The sequence below is a fragment of the Pleurodeles waltl genome, chromosome 3_1 (assembly GCF_031143425.1).
Source record: "Pleurodeles waltl isolate 20211129_DDA chromosome 3_1, aPleWal1.hap1.20221129, whole genome shotgun sequence".
Lineage (NCBI taxonomy): Eukaryota > Metazoa > Chordata > Amphibia > Caudata > Salamandridae > Pleurodeles > Pleurodeles waltl.
Window position 1 is genome coordinate 1,690,514,541 of NC_090440.1, and position 14,997 is coordinate 1,690,529,537.

General features: G+C 42.2%; 1 protein-coding gene across 1 annotated transcript in view; it reads right to left on the reverse strand.

Moving 5' to 3' along the window:
* Positions 1-2,840: 2,840 nt before the first annotated feature.
* The window catches only part of LOC138283405 (lanosterol synthase-like), a 204,966-nt gene continuing 192,809 nt past the window's right edge, over positions 2,841-14,997 (reverse strand). Inside the window, exons 18-21 of the mRNA XM_069221371.1 lie at positions 11,054-11,134; positions 9,342-9,512; positions 6,302-6,380; positions 2,841-3,094 (exon numbers count right to left, since the gene is read on the reverse strand). Coding sequence (XP_069077472.1) covers positions 2,957-3,094; positions 6,302-6,380; positions 9,342-9,512; positions 11,054-11,134 — 469 coding nt within the window. The 3' untranslated portion in view covers positions 2,841-2,956. The remainder of the gene's footprint in view (positions 3,095-6,301; positions 6,381-9,341; positions 9,513-11,053; positions 11,135-14,997) is intronic.

Sequence of the window (14,997 nt, forward strand, 5' to 3'; positions counted from 1 at the left end):
TATTTATGAGTTTTATGATCTCATTGCTTACAGTAAGATTTCTAAAAAATCAAACAATAAATATTTTCATTCATATATATTATTGGTGAATAATTTGGGCCAACCCCTTCCCTTAGATTACTAATTATGATCAAGGTGAGTACTTGCCTATAAGCATGGCTCGCCTGAACTATAAGATGACATGACAACAATTGTGTGATATTTTACTATAGAGGCAGGACAGTGAGAAATAATAAAATTAGTCAATACTCTAAGGTCAAGATAAAAATACGTATATCTTGCAATTGGTTTTTATTACATTTTCTACAGAGAAAAATGACATAACTGAAATCAACAAATGGTGTTACAGCATGTCACTGTGCAATGAATGCCACCTTTAGATATTGTAAAACATGAATATGGTGTAACACATTGGTGACATGTAAAAGACGTCAAGCGAGAAACTGATTTGTGTAGTTTTCATGAATAATAGAGCTGAATTATTTAATATTAATGGCAACCATGAGAACTATGTATTGATGCATCTACTTTTCCATTTCATTGGCTCACTGAGTACATGGCGGGTTAAGTGACAAGCCTTTGTGCTGTCTTTTTAAGGCAGTACATTCGAAATAAACATTAACAGTTTGTACTGTCCCAGTGAAGGCCAGGCACGACAGACACTGCTCAGGCTGAAACCTGCCCAGTGTTATTCTTACTTGGATTTCACAATATAACAAGTTATGGCACTTTATTATATTTTGTGATCTGACAAATGGCATCTACATGAACATGCCAGCAATCACAAGAGATATGCTGGAGTATAGTTCTATTAATTCTCTTAATTCGACTGATGGATACACTGTCGGCTCACAGGAGAAAGATTAAGACTTGAAGGTGATGACTTGTAGCAGGATATGCGTGATCACATATACTGTTCGCAATCGGTGGGTACAGAATTGCTTTTAGATCTGTTGTATACACAAATATGTCTTGGTATTTGTTGTTACTGTTCACACTGCATATGTTATTATTACTGGACTCAATCACTGTATCTATCATCTATGTGGATTGAATACAAATCAAACATTATTGTGTGGAAGAAAAAATATGTGTTTAGCACATCAATGCTTTTTGTTTGTCATGGAATGCAAAACATACGACCCTTAAGTAGCCAATTTATTTTGGTACAATAATGTAATTGAATTGTCCTAATATGTTGCAAAGGTCTACGTAAATGCCTTTTCGGACTGATTCCAATCAGACAGGCAAGTGAATACTGAATTTGTTCTGACCTAATTTTTCGATTAGCCAATAATAGCAATAGCATGGATGCTTTCTGTCTATTTGACAGCAAAGCACCTTGGGACTGTTTTCGTTGGACATTCTGACTTGAGTGGCAGCAGATGTGCAGACTAAAACATACAGATAAAATGTATCTTCTGCAAATTGTGAAATACATACGTAATATTATGATGATGTATCACAAAAGCCAACAAAATCTTACAAAAAACTGGATAAAGTATTCAGCAGTTTCCTTTCAAGGTATTTTTCAGTACAGACCATGGCGATTGACTTTATCTCAGATGCCACAGACACTTAAGGCCAAATATGCACTCACTGTACACTCAAGATTCTGTTAATGGTTCTCGCTCACACAAGGGCAAACCTTGGAAAGCAAAACACCTAGTTGGGATAAAAATTGAGTCTTTCTCACAAGAATAGACATGTAGAAAACAGGGACAGTGAAGGAAGACGGGGGAAGATAAACTATGATGCTGGTGTCTGAAGTGCCTGAGTGTTAAGCTTTAAACTACCTCAAATCCAAGCCTCACCTCCTCTCACACTGAGCCTCACAGCACCTTTCCCAAGCGTGGATCATCATATCACCATCTCAGTATACTGCACGTCAATGGAGGTAACACCAGCTATTTCCAGCAGAAATCATCATTGTCCAATGCATATTATGTTAAAGTTAACATTAAAAAATAACATTTACGTTAGGAACTATCCTCGTTTGATGGTTTGTCCCCTGTTGCATCATCTTTAGCATGATGATCACGAGTGGTTGTAGGACAGTATACTCATGCATGGGAGAACTTCACCCTCACTGTGTGTCCTCATAACTTTCAGCAGAGTTTGATTTCTTCACATTCAGGGTTTCTCGTAGGAATCTCAATTTTTAGAGACAAAGGACATTAACAAGAACACGAGCTGACCGAGCCTGGCGTCTCCATGGTCAGGGCCATTTACTGGCCATCTGCTGGTTCCCAGGACTAAGGATGTTTTTAGCTCTGCCGAATCCATTGCAGTCTTCCCAGGTGAAGAGGCCTTCCTTCCTGGTCATACATGCTGCAGTAAAGTGGCCATGGCCTTTGTGGCAACAGCCTTCAACTGAAGCTGCAAGCTCACTGAGCATCTATTCCAGCAAGTTCCCCCTTTTCTGCACTAAACTAGATCATTTCTTTGCTGATATTGCTAGGTCTGTCTGTATTGTGTGCCTGTTAAGGGCAGTCTCTGTTCAGTATCTGTAAGTAGCCGGCTAGAGTTGGACACTGCCATCCATCTAACCTCTCCCCTGCTGAGCAGTGTTGTGTGTCTGTAAGAGTTTGATGAGTTTGTGTGTAGGTATGTAGTGCATAGAGATATATAAATCTGTGTGTGGTGGTGGAGGTCTGTGAATTTGCGAGTACAACTGCATAGCTGGTGTGGCTTGAGTACAGTTTCGGCCTGTGGTAGTGGTGCAACTACCTGGATCAACCACCATTGTGTTATGTTTGTATAATGTGCAAATCTGTGGAACAGCCTTGTGTGTCTTAAAACTGAGCGGTAAAACTTTTATTTTATTACACATTAGTGTTAGGGTTTCTCGATGTATCATTTCGGACATAACACCCTGAATATGCACCATGCTTGTCCTGATACGAGTGTGCCCCTTCCTCCGGCCCGTAAGAGATGTGCATTTGTCTCTAAGCTGTTAGGTCTTCAGCTTGCCAGCCAATCGGCTCTTGGGGTGCAGTCGCGAGAAGCGCCCCAAGGTCCATATAGGGAAAATGTTTCTGTAGGCTGTGTAGCTAATGGCACAGTTTTTGCTGAAGACTCCCGAGGTGTTACCCTAATGGGAAAACAGAAAGAAGTGTTAAGGTTCTGTCAGAATGCATGCTTGACTTCAGCATTGAAATCTTTGTGTTCAAAAGGGAGGGGCCACTCAAGATGGACCTATTCAGAAGATGGAGACAAGGCATAACGTTAGCCTCTGTTTTTAACTTTTCAAGGCATGTTGGAAATCTCACAGCTAAGAAGAGGTAAATGAAATATAATTAGTTACTTTAACCATCAATAGCAAAGCCAAAAGATTGTTTTGAGCACTGGCCTCGAACATGCTGCTTGGGTGGTAATACAAGACTGCCCATTTGAAGAGTCTCAGTGCTCTTGCCGAGTGCCACATATGGTTTGTGAAGAAAGCAGTGCATTTACTAGGACCGTGATGTTCAGTTGGTAAAGGGTAATGCACTTCAGATCCATTTATTATCTGGTCAGCAAAGAATGTAGCACATTTGCTAGGAGTTCAATGTCTGTGTGGTGAAAAGGGGTAGTGAATTGGCTGAGCTTGGTATTTGGTTAGAGAAGTGGGTAGTGTGACATTCAACTGATGAGGATTAGTGGTCTTCAAAGGAGTGTAATATTTGGTTGATGAAAAAGCGTTGGGCAACTGCAGTAAGTGTGATATTTTGCCCACTCTGGGTTTTACCAGAGACAGCAGAATTAAATAATTAATCAACTGCACCTAAGCGTTCATACTTTTATTTTAAATAGTATTTCACTGTCGTATTTTATTAAGTGGAGTGTTTAGTTGATGAACCTTAAGTACTAATAGGTTTAGTAATAAATTCAAGTGCTCTTCTACTGTTCATCTGTACCTAAACAAATTGTTGTGCTTTTTATGACTATTTTTAGAGCTTGAATGAATAAAAAGGTTTCATTGGCTTGGTGGAAATGAGCAGTGCGCCTGACAAGTATATCAGACTCCAGTGCACTGTCTGAGCGGCAGACCGAGCCGCTCAGACCAATCCTGGTGCTGCTTCATGTTAGGTATAGCATGAGAGCAGCACCAGGATTCCGTGAGGAGCCTGTGCTGGTGTCCCAGGTACTGCTGGGACACCATCAGGAGCGAGGCGGCCAGCCGTGGCAGGACAGGTACCTTTTTATAATTATTATTTCCCCCTCTACCCCCCACCATTGAGATTTGCTGCAGCCACCACTGGAGATGTAGGCATAGCATGATATTTGGCCGATGAAGAAAGGAAGTGCAATTAAATTTCCTTATAGCCCGTTTACGTTATTCTCCTATAGATATTGCAAGGATGAGAATTAGAGTTATGACTAAGGTGATAGGGTGTCAAAAAGACGCAGTCAGTCAACTTTGATAGCAGCCCCTCCATATGGCTGGATTTTATGTAAACATTTTCATGAGTAACGCTATGGTGGGGTAGTTAGTTGCTGTTTATTAGATGGAAAAAAGTGTCTTTGTTAAGGAAACTGAACTCTACATATATGTAATGTATATCAACCCTATGCAATGTTATTGCTATATATTCTTATAAATGCCAACAGAGAATTTTCAAAGTTCAATTAGTGAATGTGATATTTGGTTGGGGGAGTAGGTAGCCCACTTGCTATGCATGTGATGTTTGGTTGCATAGCAGTATGCTACTGAGAAAAGTTTGTTATTTTGTTGCTGGCGAGGGATAGTACTGACACTAAGGCCCTCATTATGAACATGGCAGTAATGACCGCCATGCCGGTGGTGGCGGTCTTTACCGCAAACGGCATTGCGGTTCAGACTGCCATATGATGAGCAAAGTAGTGAACTGGCTGCAAAGCAGCCAGTCCACTACTACCCACCGGCAGGCCAGATTTGACTGCCAGGCCGATGGTAGGCACTTTCGACCCGGCGGTGGAGGCCAGAACGGAGGTGGGATAATGATCCCATTTCCACCAGGGATTTCCTGGCGGGATACCCTGCCAGGTAATCCCTGGCAGAAAGCATGCGGGTTCCTGTCACCTGTATGTGACACGCCAGGCCAACCCCTTACCACAACCCCCACCCAACCCCTCAAGCCCCTAGAACTGCTCCCACCCCCGAACCCTGAAAACAGACCCCTCATCCCTCCAATCTCCTTGTAGGCCTCCCCAAACCCCCCTCACCATCCCCCACCCTCATACAGGTCCCCCCCAAACCCCAACCCCCCACATCCATATGCACTCATATTCCTACATGCACACACGCATTCATACACGCAGACACACATCCCCCCTTCACAAACACACATGCACACCCCCATGCACTCACACACTCAACACACACACACACCCTTCCTTCTCAGACAGCACTTACCTGTTCTGTGGCGCTGCTCTGGGGTGGGAACGGGCTCCTTGGATGTTGCTCCGCCGGCATCACCGCGCCTCCATACACTGCCACGCCTATGACTGCATCATTATAGGTGTGGCGGTGTCTGGACTGGCGTGGTGGGGAGGTTGGAGCAGCATCCACCCCTGTCACCGACCGCCAGCATGGCGCATGGCGAGCCTCACCGCCATCAATGGTGGTGAGGATCCATGCGTCAGAATATGGCGGGATGCCTGCCACCACTGGCGGTCTTCCGTTGACCCTCAGCATGGTCGGTGGCGGGTATACTGCCATGTTCGTAATGAGGGCCTAAGTGTGATATCTAGTTAGTCAGCTGAGGGATCACTTTTGCTACGAGTGTGATATCTGATGGAGAATGGTAGGACATTTTTTGAGCATGGTACCTGGTTGATGGCGTGGTGCAAGGCACTATTAATGAGTGCGAAACTGTGTTGGTGAAAAGAGGTAGTTTACGTTTTGTTGACTTTCGATAACTAAGTTATCAGGTTGAGGCATTCACCTCCTAATTCAACTGGTACCAAACGGTATTTTTCCATAACAAGGCGCTAAACACCCATCCTTAAAGGGACCATCTGGTGAATGACGACACAGTAGGACTCAAAACCCAGGTATACATCATGAAACAAAGGAACACTGCGAAATGCTGGTGATTGTTAGCGATGGAGAAATGGGAAAGAGAACTGTTTTCTCTCTGCACAGGGAGGACACTTTGCTACTGCAATGAAGTAATCAGAATGATGAATACATATTTCAAGTTTCAGTTTAGAAATGAACTTGTTTTGTAAAATGTCAAGACCTCCTGCATCATCTACAAGGCTGTAAGGAACCTTCCAACTCTTTATGCACAGCAAGATGTCCCAGCTAACTATCTCGGATGTCACTTTGTCTTACCTGAGGCCAGTCTCCATTGCTTTGCTGTCTGTCAATCAAAACCTGGATGCCTTTTTCAAGTACTGCAACATTTGGAAACCTGCTCCAAAACACGATGTAAGATTCAGTGTCAAACATAGACATGAGCACACAGCATACATATGGACACCAAAAGACATCAACAAACAAGCAGGCACGCAAAATGACACACAGAACACAACTGGCACAGACACACTAGTACAAACAGGAAGGCAAGTGCTACAGACAGCAACACAAACACAACAAGAAGCATTTGCAATGCCATGGGTCAAGCGTTTGCTCGAGTTAGAGCTATTAGCATTTTAAACTCCTAACCGGACTTTCCTTGCCACATAAACTGAAAAGTAAAACAGTTTCACATAAGCGAGCCGACGGCCGCCATGAGCACAAAGCAGACACACAAAAGGAAACAGAAGTTCGCTCGCAGTGAAACGTAATGGCAAAAGTGCAATCATCCATGTAACCGGCAAAAGTGCATTTATCCATGCCATGCAAAGTGCTCGACTACTACCCAGCGAGATCGCAATGCGTACGAAATGAAAAGAAAAAGTAGTCCAGAAACCATATGGAAAACATGGAGCCTTGTGTGTGTTCAGTAGTTGGCCGGTGCTCTTGAGGTGGGCTAAACACCGGAAAAGGCATGATGTGTGCATACCTTTCACTAATTAAATCAAGTGAATTTTTAAAGGAAACCCACACACCAACCAAACTGATGGGCGTGGTTAAAAGCCCATAGAGAGATTACGCCAGGGACAGAGCGCTTTGCGCGCTCGACCCTAAAAAGGAGGGATGCACATGAACAAACGTCCAAGGAGAAAAACAGACACACTCCATATATGACATAGGTACAAAAACTTTAATTCCTAAAGACACAAACACAAAAATAGAAACAAAATATACAACTGGAAATAGACACATAGAAAATCAAACAGTTAGAAAAAACAGTTTGAAACAGTTGTGAACACAGACGCACATATATTGCAGTAAACTGTTTCATACAACACACAAAGCTCATGCCACATGGTTACTTTCTCAACTAGCTAGCTGCCGAGGACAGCAAGAAGGCAGCCTGCTCAGAGGAAAGTTTCAGCTATCATAGAAGACAGAGTTCAGTGTTCTACGTTTTAGCACTGAGCTCCCATCCCTTTTCCTGAACAGTCAGATGATGGCTTATTGTAGCCATCTGAGTGGGAGAGAAAGGACAGTTCTCTTTGTGAGGAGTGGTAGACCTGTGACACTGACAAACCTGTGCACTAAAATCAATTGTTTGACAATCAAGGCAAATGTAGCTTCTACAGAGGTTGATCTAACAAACGTTAACATTTATTCTAAAGACAACATTTCTGACTATACTGAGATCAACTCTACTGGCAAGCCAGTACATAATGGTCTGGTAGAGTAAGCAATCACTCACCAACCACCAAATCTACCTCCCAATTTTACCCGAGTGTAAATGTGCCTCCGTTCTAAATGTGTTCTTTGCAATAAAAGTCACTTTGACATTTAAGGATCAGTGGCTACAGAGGCCAAATATGGCTCCTCAAAGAAGCTCTGCAGATGGTATTTTACTAGTTTCCTTCATGTGAGCAATAGAAACTCTTTAAAAAATGTTGTAACATGTACTTCTTGTTAGTATTCCATAAAGTGTCGCCTTTCTGCTACAGTTCGGCTCAAATAAACAATGCCTATATAAACTGGGAGCTCAGTGGAATATATAAGTCTGAAGTTGTTGCTCTAGTTGGTTGAAAGTGCATTTATATCCACCATCTAAATCTCATTATGTGCATGAAAGGTGGTTTATTAGCAGAGAGACATGAGGGATACCTAGAAACTGTCTGTCAATATTCCTAAGGAAGTGCATGTCAATTTTCCTAGGGTCTAATATAGAGGAGAAAACACACTATTGTTTTCTCATCCCAAAAAAGGAATTTAACGAATAAAAAATACAACTAAAAGCATCTCAATTCTAGACATAAAAATAACAATTTAGATAATGTAAACAAGCATAAAGTCCAGTGAGAATGGCAGCAATTGGGAGCTTCAAGTTCGAGGCACCATCTCATGCAATTAGAACCCCAGGGCTGAACATCAAAAGGATAAATGCATTTTTTGTGGGAACACTGGCTGCTTCAGGAGAATACTCTCAACCTCATGCACTGTGTGGCTGACAAAAGGCATGCCTGATGCTCTCAGAGGGGAAGCTGAGTCCAGGTTCTGTCTTCTAACCAGTTTAGTAAGATGTCATAAATCAAATGTGGAACAAATTAAGGGAATCGGGTCTTCCTTGTTGTTAGGGTTAACAGTTGAAGCCTACCCTAAAATGCACCATTTGAATTAAAAATATCGAAAGGGAGGCTTTTAACTGCCCTTACTCTCAGGTTTTTGTTTCTAAGGGCCAGATGTACCAAAGGATTTTACCCATTCTGTGTCTATGGAAAAAAGCTTTCGTACATATGGCCCTAAGTTACAGAGCATTCAAGAAGCACATCAAAAGTGACCCACAGTCTTGTGTGTTGCTTTTCACTTAAAGAGCCCAGAGGAAAGAGACTAAAGGCAAAAACAATATAACTTGTAAGAAGACCTGAACGCAGTGGTATAGGTTCTATTTATGGTCTAGTTATGTCCAAGCTGAACTTGCCTTACTAAATTCAGATCTGCATATTTGAAAGGTTCAACACATGCCTCTGCTAGCACTCAGCGAACCCATCGTATTATCCAAACCCTTATATCACTGCACTAGTTTCCCACTGAACAGTGACGTGTCTTCAAGAAGAGGTCCTGGACATAAACAGACACTACATTGAGAATAGAAATAGTATCTTGTTTTAACATCTTGTTATTTGAGTTAGAGACACAATGGCTGCTCAAGTAGAAGGCAGCAAGGAAACAACAATACGGGGAGTGAGTAAACCGTGGCCAGCAATCCCGATGGGTTCCAGCAGGGATGAGGGTGCAGACACACAGCAACAAAGTACCAGACAGCTCTGGGCCACAGCGGGGGGTATGGGTGGGGAGACATTACCTGACAGCCATCAGTCCTAGTAGGGCCCAGCATGTGTTGTGGATCTGGGAGTTACTGCTTTGCACATATTTCCGCTGTTTGCACGATTCAAAGTCTTCTCCCCAGCCGCCATCTGCCATTTGATGGGAAAGCAAAAACTGGCAGGCCAAGGTAACTTCACTGCATGCAGACCTGAGAAGCAGTTACACAAGGAGTCAGTCATTGAAGGTGTTGCTTCACCTGATGCACCACTGAAAATAAAAAACATATCGGGACAGAGACAAAACAACACACAAACGCAGACGGAGACTCAAAGGTAATTTGCTATGTCATTATCAACGCCTACCGAAGCTAACACCAGAGGAGCAGAATCACAGGGGCAAAGATGTACAATTAAAGGTACATAATCACTCACCTCTTCCTCTGCACACACACTTATGAGGTAGGTCACAAGACACCTGCTGCCTCTGAACACAGACATCTCTCCACTTATGCCACGAAGAAAATTCTCTTTCGCTAGCTATGGATCCAGTTCTACGACAGAGTATTTATAAAGCAGAGCAGATGTTCTTCACTCTAGCCCACGGCAGCAGTTCTTTGTTCCTCACACACCAGCAATATGGCTTCAGCACTCAGAGCACCACAGTCAAGGATCAACTTCCACAATAAATATAATGATCCTCAAGGCCATACACACACACCCTGATTTAAAAAAGTTAGAACTTTGTCTGAGATTCTGAGAACTTCCCAAAACCCAAACCTAGAGCCAAGGAACCACATACTCCATTACTGAGGTTCAATCCTCAGCTGTCGGCTGGCACAGGAGCGGTCCCAGACTGCTACCATGGTACACAGTAAAACTACAAGGCCAGGCTCTCAATAATCTTAGAAAAAGGCACAGCGCAAACATAACTATTAGTAAGGTTGCAGGTTAGATGATGTGAACTTTTTTGAGACTTTCAGTACCTATATCCTATATCAATCACCAACTATGCAGGGATTCTGAAACTGAAGGCCAGACCACCGAAGGAACACATAAGCCCAGTCTCTACATCTGGATAATTCATATGCATATAGATCTGGTTTTCACACAAAGAGTAAATTAACCCAAGTAAAATAAACCCTCCAGACCAATCCACAAGACCCAGACCAGAGTTTTATTTATGTGTGCAAAGCCAGACTCAGGCAGGTGTACAGACTAGCTGAACAGATCACTCTGCTCTTCAATCTACAATCTTCTCAGTTTACCCAAATCCCAGTACATGAGGACAGGAGACCAAAGGCCTGATTCAGAGCTTGGCATAGGGGATTACGCCGCCACAAACGTGATGGACATCTCGTCTGCCATATTGCAAGTTCCATAGGGTATAATGGAATTGTAATACGGCGGACAGGATATCTGTTATGTTGGTGACGGAGTAACTCCGTCTGCCAAACTCTAAATCAAGCCCCAAATCTTTCCCCTGCAACCACCCAAAGTTTGAAACAAACACCTTGCCAAAATCAATGGCAGTCTAACCCCAATGCCATTTTGGAGAACCTTGAAATGCTTTCTTATTTCTGAGAACTGAATAGAATACCTCGGCCTGCCTCTCACTCACCGGACACAACTCATACCACCTAAAACACTGTACTGAACTCAAAAGAGCTGCCTACCCCCTCTGTGCCCACCTAGAGATAATTATATTTGTAGTGCAGGTGCTAACGGGGGTAAAAACACATTTCAGAAATACCCATCACAGTAGGTGTGTCCATTGCAAGCAAATGCCTCTAACCCGAACCATGTCCCGTAGGTGAAGCAAACACCCCAGCTCCTGCAGAGACCAAGAAGAAAAAGATGGATCAGTATATGAACAATTTGAAACGATATCTACAAATATCACTGCCTCATGACATTCACCAACACACAAGGTATGTTTCCATAAAGAAAACAAGCATTAGCAAAGCAAACAGGTCTCGCCTTTGAGAGCTATTAGCTTGGCAATGTTTTGAAGCATGCTTACAGCAGCGAGGATGCTTTGCAGTGTGGCTAAAAATAACTTTAAAAAGCACTAGGACGCAACCATGGCTAATGCACATTTTTAAGTGTAAGACAGTACTTAATTTGTGCTTGTTATTTCTAGTGCGGGGCACCGACACTTTTTTTTAGGGCCAGTACTGATTTTTCCTCCTCAAGCATTTACTGCGAGTAAAAGACACATACGGGATAGACAGAGGAAGACAAAAACGAAAAAGCGTCACAATGGGAGAAAGCTGCAAGAGTGAGCTTAAGGGGAAGGGAGTGGCTGTAAATACATTGAAGAGGCCCGGATGGCTTCAGGATTATGCTGCCTCAGTATTCCATGTTTGCACATTTAATTGAGGCAGCCGCATGTGTAAGAGGAGGGCTTTGAGCACCAGCACGTTTTTATTTACAAATGAAGCACTGGTGTAATAGCACTGGATGCGTCAAAGTCATTTTATTATTATTTGTTTCCATCCTGTACAGCAGCCACACTATTATATAGCATGGCTACAAATCATTGCCAAAGTCTGCAATGGCAATGATGTACAATGGCATAGTCTGAAAGGAGAGACCTATTGACTTTGCCATTGATTGTTAGGTCTCAGCATAAACACCCATGTGATTCTAAGCAAATCAGTTAATCTCCCCAAGCAAGAAAAAGAATGAAACATTTGGCAAAAATCCTATCACATAAAAAAGCAATTGCATCCATGTCTTAGTGAAAATACATTTGGAAGCAGATAACATCTGTTGTTACAATAAAAGCAGATACCATTTATTGTCACAATAAACATCCATTTCAAAGGAGAAAAGGGTTTCTTTGAAGTGAGTGTGACAGAGTAAACCATAGCTACAAATAGCAATAGTTCAACAGTGACTACAGGGAAGAAGAAAAAATCAAAGTAGAGCCCCAATCACAGTGGGATCAGCTGAAGAAAAGCAATCTAGCTAAAGCAAACTGTAGTGTGTCCATGCTTTTGTCTGTCATGGTGTTCTTATTACGGAAATAAGACTGCATGTTTTAGGGCAGCACCACCACCAAGTGTGGGTGACTGAGACAGTCCCACACCACCTGGAAGCTATCGGCCTGAATCCTGACTATCCCACAGTAACTCACCCAAACCTAGAAAGTAAAGGTGATTTGTGGCAACCTAAATATGACACTCTGACTTCTCAGGGAAGTTGTGGTGAAAAGATCATACCCCTTTCTCTCAGTTACAAAGACTCACAAACACCAAACCAGAATAAGAGATGCAAGATGGATTTCAATGCATTAATTAAAGCTATTACATCCTGATATAAAAAAGCGATAATAAGGCAGATAAAACATAAAACAGTGATCATCATTACAGTTAGTGTAAAGAGGATAAACAACCCCACCATCTTTTTATGATCCTAAAACCTTAAATGTTTCCTACCTAAAACCTATGTCTAACATCTGAGAGCTTAGCAGTGGTAACCCTTCTGCATATATCGGTCTAAGAGAAGTACCACCAAATCCCATACTTGAAAAGGTTGGCAAGGGTCTATCTGTTGTCTGGATGGTACTCCTCTCAGTTGGCTGAAGAATCACTGGACCGGCACAGTTTTTAATGGAATGGTGTACTTCGCAGGAGGGCCATGACTGGAATGCCTTCTGCCCCCCTTAAACCTATGTGTTGTTTATATAATAAATCCTGCAATGTTCTAACAATAGGCCTGACGTGATCACATAACTAAAAAATAGGGACTGACTTCTGAGCTCCTGAAGCAGTAATACAAGTTAGAATATCATGTACCGAACATGACAGCCTTGAAAAGAGCACAAAGTGAAATGCATGCAAAGGGCTGATAAAATGTGCAGCGCAAACAACTATGTCTTCTCAGAAAGAAGCAGCTGATTAAAATATAAAAACATGAGCTAAAAGCTGGCTCTGCTAAAAAATATGAAATTAATAAAAACGTGTCTACGTGTAAAAGGCACAGGCTACAGACCTAATCCCAAAATAAGGGTGTCCAACCCAGGCACTAAGGAGAACCCACAACACCCTCCTCTTGCCGGTACCCGGAGTGTAGGGTCCAGGACCTAAAATAAGTAAGAATATAAAACAGTTAACTTAAAATCAAATGTAATATAAACTATATACATTAAAGAGATAACATGTCTATGTTGACAAGTAGACCAGGCCAGAGTATAAGGCTGAATTTAAAAAATCAATTTGTAAAAAGATGCCAATAAAAACCATCAGAATCTTGCGTCATTAAAAACATCAAAGGATAAAACCACCAGAGCCTCATTCAAAAGGTGGAAGAAGCACATGTGATCCATTGTTTCAGCCACGGTCACGGCTGAGGAGGCAGGATTCCATGGTGTGCCAGATGTTGGGGGACCAGGCTGAAAGGGCCGCTCATAGGGGTCACGTATCAACCGCATTCTTGTGGGACAACTCCGGCATTGAACCCTCATTGTGAACATCATCAGATTAATGTCCATAAAAAGTACATGTTGCAAAGCAAGACACAGTTCCAGTGCACATTAGAAAGGGCACCATACGCAAAGGAAGATGGGCTGCACACAGCAGAGAAGTGGTCGAAATGACAAAAAACAATTCTTGTCAAGTTCCTCCAATAATGCTGCTCTAATGCATAATGCATTCACAACACAATTGGGCTGGGGGAGCTCCATCATTCCTCATAGTTCAGATGGGGCAGCCATTACGAATTAAAAATAGCGACAGCAAGATACCACCAATTAATGCCAAAACAATTGGGAGCCCTCAAAAAACACTTTGAAAAAGTAAGTGGATGGCTGAAGGTATAACTCCAAACACCATCTGGAAGGTGCTGACAAACCCATATCCTACAGCCTTAAAAAAGTGTACAAACCCTGCGGTTTTAAATGCATTAAAAATGTGACTGACCAATTCACCAAGGTGTTTTGGAAAGTTTGTATTTAAAAGGGACTGTATTTCTGCAAACAACCTTGCCACCTGCAGGCCATATGTTTCATGGGCAGATGTGAGGGTCACATGTTTTTGAAACAAAAGTGCTTTTAGTCTGCTCAGCTTTTCGAAAATGACATTAAAAGTAGCAATATGAGGCCACACATACATTTTACCTTGTGTGGGTGGGAAAAGCACATTTCCACAAGAGGTCACTATTTGACAAACAGAAATCATATCAAAGACACCTGCTGTCATCCCACAAAAGCCTTGATCACTCAGCATCAAGTAACTCCATACGAAAGTAACTGAAACATTGTGCGAATCAAAAGGATGGGAATACCCTTCAAGCAGCAAGCTAAGTTGCATGCGCTGTGCAATGTCACCTGTTTACAAATCAAAGAATGGCTTACAAAAGTTTCACAACCTCTTCAGCTAAGAAAAACCTCCTTGTCGCCGTTCAAGTATTTGAAATCAAAGGGCAACTCCTACACCTCATAAATGTTCCTATTTACTAACTGCTCAAACCTTCCAACAGGAAAATGTTACAAACAAGAAGTGAATTAAAATATTGATACTGGCAGTGAGATCACTCCATGTATTAACCACACTGATGATGGTGTTTTGGCTACAGTAAAAAGCACCTTTTCTAATTTCTCAATATTGAGCAGAAGGTAACTAGCCTCTTTCTTCGCCATTACCTCTTTTCATGTCAGGTTAAATGGGGCAAATAACTCCTTAGTGTTAACGT